This window comes from Octopus bimaculoides, chromosome 4, assembly GCF_001194135.2.
Source record: "Octopus bimaculoides isolate UCB-OBI-ISO-001 chromosome 4, ASM119413v2, whole genome shotgun sequence".
Taxonomy (NCBI): domain Eukaryota; kingdom Metazoa; phylum Mollusca; class Cephalopoda; order Octopoda; family Octopodidae; genus Octopus; species Octopus bimaculoides.
Genome location: NC_068984.1, coordinates 133,282,119 through 133,289,618, shown reverse-complemented (window position 1 = coordinate 133,289,618; position 7,500 = coordinate 133,282,119). Strand labels below are relative to the sequence as shown.

The window sequence follows — 7,500 nt, the reverse complement described above, 5'->3', positions numbered from 1 at the left end:
GAGAGGATAGAATACTGTCACTTTACTGGTTTTCTGTCCACTCTGTAAAATGGTTGGTGCTGGGAAGGGCATCCAGTCATAGAAATCATACGTAAACAGAACATACAAGTGGGTCTTTTTAACCTGTCTGAGCAGGCAATAACTCCATATAAATTCAGAACATAACCTATTAAAAGCCGTGTCAACAAGAAAGGCAGATATAAGAATCGATGAAATACACATGGCTCAGTGGTTAGAGCATCAGGCTCACAATTGTGAGGTTGTGAGTTTGATTCCTGGACCAGGCTGTGTGTTGTGTTCTTGAGCAAGACACTTTATTCCAATTCACTGAGCTGTAGATAGAAATCAGCTGTGACGTCACTGGTGCTAAGCCTTATATATGTGCATACCTGCAAACAAACACATGCACACACACACACGCACACACACACACACACAAACACACACACACACACACTGATACATATGCATATACATGCATACATACATGCATTGTAAGTAAATGGATTTGTCAATTTTCATGTGTTCTTGGCCAATCAATTGAACAATCTACTAATTGAATAAGCACAAGTGTGGTTGAGTATTCCACAGACACCTGTACCTTTAACATAGTTCTCAAAGAGAATCAGCATGCTCCAGTGTGTGTGACAAGGCAGGCCCTTCATATTAAGATACACTGCATCAGACAGGGTGGAGGCACATAGCTTAGTAGTTAGTGTTGGACTCCTGATTGTAAGATTGTGGTTTCAATTCTTTAACTGAGCAATGTGTTGTGTTCTTGAGCAAAACACTTCACTTCACCATGCTCCAGTTCACTCAGCTTGCAAAAATGAATACTTCTACAGTGGACTGGCGTCCTGTATATACACCAGAGAATCCAGGAAACTGGCCCTATGATCTATGTGATTTGGGAAGGAGTTTTATCCTCTTTATCCACCAGATGGACTTCTGAATAGTTGCAATCTACCCATTTTCACTTGGAAGGCTCGGATCGATCCATGGTTACATTAAAAAACTTTTGTCCGAATCCACTTAAATAGCTTTGGTCAACTCAAGGCTATAGTAGAAGACACTTGCCCAAGGTGCCACAGAGTGGTGAATACAGCTTTGTGAGTGCTTTTATGACTAGATGCTTTCCCTATTGATAACTACTTCACAGAGTTGGTTAGGCACATTTTATGGTGCCAGCCAGCCCTGTATAGTAGTTGACAATAGGAAAATCTCTAGTACCATTGGCTCTGATGAGGATCTCTGTACCAAGACTAAATTCTCCCCTCTGTATATATGTTCATATTATGAGTTACTACCCTAACACCGAGATAGGATACCTGTGATGCTGCTTGCAGAACCCTTATCGTGTTCATTCTTTGTCTCCATTCTGTATTGTTCTTAATTTATTCAGGGTTACTGTCAAGGAATTGTTCGGACAGTGTCCAACTGCGTAGGCAGGACCCTTTTACTGTAGCTGAGAGAAACTGTATTTAAGCTTAATGAAAGGAGGGGTTTCTTTACTGAGGAGGCTGATACTTGTAGCCTATGACCACTGGATATAGTGATTGCTTCTGTTATGTAGATTGGTGAGAAGGGCCTTGCTGGGGCTGTCTCTATGACACTTGATAGTTTAGCTGTCATGGTAGCATATACTGATAGGTTGGTTAGTCCATATTACTCTCTTAGGGGTATAGGGCCAGTTTCCTGGTTTCTCTGGTATATATAATCTTCACTGGAGGGGGACAATGCTGGTCTGTCATAGGGTTACTCATTTTTACCAGCTGAGTGGACTGGAACAACATGAAATGCAATGTTTTACTCAGGAACACATTGCTTCACCCAATCCAAGAATTGAAACCACAATCTTATGATCATCTGTCCAACACTTACTATTTACACCATGCACATCCACTGCATATACTTATATCCACTGCATATAAGGAAATTAGAGCTGATGACAAGAAGGTATGTTTATAGACTGGTGGAAAACAGGCAATTATTAATCAATTACCAACCTATCCATTACACTCTCTGAGTGGTTGGCATTAGGAAGGGCATCCAGCCATAGAAATCCATACCAAATCAGACTGGAGTCTGGTGCAGCCTTCCAGCTTACCAGCCCTGGTCAAACCGTCCAACCCATGCCAGCATAGACATTGGACGTTAAATGATGATGATGATGATTTGAGAGATGGAAACTGAAAAGAAGCTTGTGTGTGTGTGTGTGTTTGTTAGTCTCTCTTTGTCTTGACATTGCCTGATAGTTGCGTCATTGTCATACAAGCATTGTCCCTCATTTTTACCCTTCCATGGAGAAATAGGTGAGGGTTAGTGACAAAGAAAATCTGCCACAAAAATTTCTGTCAGACCAATGCAAGCATGGAAAAGTGGACATTAAAATGATGGTGATGATTATGATGATGATGATGATGATGATGATGTTGATGTCATCTCATGTTCCCATATTTTTTAAAATGTTAGATATAATTAGAAAAATAATAGCAAAAATAGTTGATACCTTAGCTGAACTCTACAGTTTCTTCTTTCGTTGTGTCTAAATATAAATGTGCCATTGATTACACATGTAGAAAGAAATAGGTTTGACACAAGCCTACAGGCCCATTCTGACAAAGTTTATCCTAGTTTCTTTGGTATACAAGCAATCAAGAGAGTGCAATACTTTACATGACCCCCACCCTTGACTGGGATGTCAGCTTAATCTTTCCAAGCTACTGCTGATGCTTATTTTTAGCTGAGTGAACTGAAGCAATGTGTGTACAATACCTACACACACACACACATTGCGTGCGCATGTGTGTGTGTGTGTTTTTGTGTGGTTCTCCACTGCTTGACAACTGGTGTTAGTTTGTTTATATCCTTGTAACTTAGCAGTTCAGCAAAGAGAGAAAATAAAATACATTCCAGACTTAAGTATAGTGGTCAATTTAAATTTATTTGATTTAAACCCTTTGAGGCACTACCCCAGCATGGCCACAATCATGGAACAAGTAAAAGATATCTATCTCTCTCTCTATCTCCGTATCTCATTTCCTCCACCATTTTCCTCTCTCCCTCCCCTTCTTCCAGTTGTCATGTCTTTGATGTTCTGCTGGGTCTGAGGTGCAAGGGTCACAAGAGTGTCTATGTCTACCTGTGAATGCATGGGCATCTAAAATAGTAGCAGAGGCATGGTGAACGAGCAGAAAATTTTTTTTCTTCTATATTTGGTAAAGAGAATGAGTTATGACCAAAGCATATATGTACTGGGTTCTTCTTCTTTTTTTTTCCCCCTATTTACTTGTTTCACTCATTGGACTGCGACCATGCTGGAGCACTGCCTATATAAGTTTTAGTTGAACAAATCAAACCCAGTATTTTATTTTAAATTTATCAATCCTTTTGTTCTGCTGACCAACAGCTAAGCCACAGGGATGAAAACAAATAGACGCTGGTCACACACACTCACTCACACACACACACACACACACACACACACACACACACACACACACACACACACACACACACACACACACACACACACACAATGGACTTCCAGACAGATTATGTCTACCAGATTTACTCACAAGGCATTGATTGGCTTCCCCAAGGCGCTGTGCAGTGGGACTGAACTCGCAATCTAATGACTGGAACTAGTAAAAGATTAAAGAACGATACACTCATAAATTGTATAATAAATTATAAACTCATTTGATACTGCAACTTTATCTCATGAATTCCTTAATTTCAATGAAGAAGATGTAATTTTTATGATATATATTAAGTAGGACATTACAGCAAGGGAAGATAATATAAAAGTTGGTGTGGACTGTGACCAGCATGAACTCATTATTAAATGAGAGTATATTAATCACTTTTGAGTTTACAGCAAATTGTATGTCTTGGTTAAACACGTTTTATTTTGTTATCCTTTTCTTCTTTTTTCCGGCCCTATTTCTGTTCCATTCTAGAAAAACTGCCCAGCACCGGAAAGAATACAAGCACACAATACAGCCAGAGCCAGTCAACCGGCCAAAAAGAATGACAACAACACTTAAAGGTAATTTTGTTGCCCTGTTTGTGATCCTTATTTCTCAATCCTTAATGCTTTTTGGTACTACCCACATTCATGAGTTTTACTACACAAGCCCTTTATTCCCTAAGGAGCATTGGCCATCAATGACTTTTCTTCTCTGTTCTTGGCTCTGGACTGGGACTGTCAGCTCCACTCCCTTAGTATAGGTAGGAGCCAAATGTTTCCCTGTGGAGGCATGTGGCTTAGGGGTTAGGGTGTTGGATTCATGATCGTAAGATTGTGGTTTTGACTCCTGGACTAGGTGATGTGTTGTTTGAACTCAGAATGTTAAAACTGATGAAATGCTGCTGGGCATTTTGCGTGGTGTGCTAACAATTCTGTCAGCATGCCATCTAATATTGGCTGCACAGAATAAAATGGCTAAACATATTTATTGACATTGTTTTTTTTTTTTTCCCCCATCAGTAAACCCATTTTTGCCATGAAGTTTATGTTTTCATATCTCAGCATCAATTCATCATCATCATCATCGTTTAACGTCTGCTTTCCATGCTAGCATGGGTTGGACGATTTGACTGAGGACTGGTGAACCAGGTGGCTACACCAGCCTCCAATCTGATTTGGCAGAGTTTCTACAGCTGGATGCCCTTCCTAATGCTAACCACTCCGAGAGTGTAGTGGGTGCTTTTACGTGCCACCGGCACGAAGGCCAGTAAGGCAGTACTGGCAATGGCCACGCTCAAAATGGTGTATTTTATGTGCCACCTGCACAGGAGCCAGTCCACTGGCACTGGCAACGATCTCGCTCGAATGTTTTTTTCATGTGCCACCGGCACAAGTGCCAGTAAGGTGACATTGGTAACGATCATGCTCAAATTAAAAAGAGGAAATGAAATTAACAGTTGCTGAGTAAATCTCATACATTCTGTTTGAGTAGGTGTTGCTAGCATCAAAAAAAGAAAAAAAAATTTTTCTTACTTAGTATTATATGGAAATTACTAACACTAAAGACATTCTCTCTTTTTCTTGATTACTAAACCATCATTATTCTATGAAGAAAAAAATTCTGTCAATTTCCTCCAGAGTGTAATTAATTTCATTGTTAATTTCAATGAAATGTCTTTCTTCATAATATGTATCTTATAAAGATGGTGATGCAGCAGAATTGTTACCAAAAATGTGGAGTGGACTTTGCATTTGAAGTTCAAATGTCACTAAGACCATTTTGGGTTGATAAAATAAGTACTAGTTGAACCCTTTCCACCGAAATTGCTGGCCTTGTGCCAAAATTTGAAACCCAATTACCACCAACTCGAAATTGTAAGAACTTTGAACTAGATTAAAAAAACTCTATGCAATTTCTTTGTATTCCTTAATCTCAAATTCAAATTTCTGATCCCAACTCATGCTGTGAAGAGATGATTATCTCCCTTGTATCAACATCCATAACCAGAGGGCACCACTTGTATTATACTTCTAGTCAACTCTGATGACACATCATCATCATCATCGTTTAACGTCCGCTTTCCATGCTAGCATGGGTTGGACGATTTGACTGAGGACTGGTGAAACCGGATGGCAACACCAGGCTCCAGTCTGATTTGGCAGAGTTTCTACAGCTGGATGCCCTTCCTAACGCCAACCACTCAGAGAGTGTAGTGGGTGCTTTTACGTGTCACCCGCACGTGTCACACAGACCTTGAATGAAAAGCGTTCTAGTCCTGTTGCTTCTGTTTTTCTTTCTTTTTTTTTTTTCAGATGTTGTCTGTCAGAGACTATATAGACAAGACATTTTAGGAGACAAGGCAACTTCTTTAGTGTTGGTGCCACAGTAAAATGTACTTGGTGTACTCTGTAAAGTGGTTGCTGATTAAAGGGAGTCAATATTACATAGAAAGGACTTACTAGTCTTGTTGAGGACTTCATAACCTCTTTAATCTTTGTTCTATGACATAGTACCACTCTTCATTACCCTCTGTAAACTGGTTGTTGTTGTTAGGAGGGGCTTCTAACCATAGAAAGTATGTCCAGATTAAAACATACAAGCATGATGTAGTTCTCCAATATGTCTACAGGGGCAGTAATTTTGAATAAAAGCTGGCAAGAACCTTGATGATATTTATCTGTAATTACATTATCCAGAGTGTTATTTATTTAAAATGGTAGGATGCAATTTGAAAGAGATCAGGCTTGCTATTTCTAGAAGGTTTAATGAATAGATGTGGAGGCGCAATGGCCCAGTGGTTAGGGCAGTGGACTTGCGGTCATAGGATCGCGGTTTCAATTCCCAGACTGGGCGTTGTGAGTGTTTATTGAGCGAAAACACCTAAAGCTCCACGAGGCTCCAGCAGGGGATGGTGGCGAACCCTGCTGTACTCTTTCACCACAACTTTCTCTCACTCTTACTTCCTGTTTCTGTTGTGCCTGTTATTCAAAGGGTCAGCCTTGTCACACTGTGTCACTCTGAATATCCCCGAGAACTATGTTAAAGGTACACGTGTCTGTGGAATGCTCAGCCACTTGCACATTAATTTCACGAGCAGGCTGTTCCATTGATCGGATCAACTGGAACCCTCGACGTCGTAAGCGACGGAGTGCTAACAACAATGAATAGATATAATATATTTGTTGGTTTCTTCCTACATAGAGATTACAAGCAGTGTCATTCATTTCCAATATTCTATGAAAACATGTCTGGCCACAAGGAAATATTACTTTGCTAGCAAACAGGTAAAGGTTGGTGACAGGAAGAGCCTCTGGTTATAGAAAATCTGCCACAATAAGCGCCATCTGACCCATGCAAGCATCACCAAGAGGGCATTAAAATGATGACGAGGACTATTATTATTATCAAATTACTCAGAGGTCAACTTTGCCTTTCATCTTTCAGGGTTGATAAATTAAGCACCAGTGAAACACTGGAGTCAATGTATTCGACCAATCCCCCACTCTGCAAAATTTCAGGCCTTGTGCCTTATAATAGAAGAAGTTATTATCATCTATATATATATGTAAAATTGAGAATGTGTGTGTCTGTGGGAATCCCTAAAACTCCAGAACTACACAACCAATTTCATTCAAATTTTACCCATGCCTTACTTAGGGTCCCAGTTGGGTTTTAGTCAAAAAAAAATTTTAACAACATCATATCTCCTCCACTATTTAAGTATTACGTGTCAAAAGTGAAACAAAAGCACTCATGTCATTCAAACCGGAATCTCAAAAACATTGTCACCTTACATCTCATTCTCATTTAAGTACCATGACAGGCAAATAAAAATTACTTGTTATTTACACATGCTCTTCTTTTATTTGTCTTTTAGTGACTGGAGGTGATGAAGATTTCTCTGACCAGCCTCCATCTGATGAAGAATCAATGGATGAAGATTCTGAATGGGAACCTGAAGCTGCTTCTGCTGGTGGACCAAAAGTAAAAGGTTCAGCAGCTCAAAAAAAAGTGAATGCATAAAACA

The 7,500-nt window shown here is 39.8% G+C and overlaps 1 protein-coding gene across 1 annotated transcript in view; it reads left to right on the top strand.

Annotated features, from left to right (window-relative positions):
* LOC106880547 (glutamic acid-rich protein) overlaps positions 1-7,500 on the top strand; it is a 39,322-nt gene extending 31,822 nt beyond the window's left edge. Inside the window, exons 9-10 of the mRNA XM_014930536.1 lie at positions 3,963-4,051; positions 7,351-7,500. Of these exons, the coding sequence (XP_014786022.1) occupies positions 3,963-4,051; positions 7,351-7,496 (235 nt within the window). The 3' untranslated portion in view covers positions 7,497-7,500. The remainder of the gene's footprint in view (positions 1-3,962; positions 4,052-7,350) is intronic.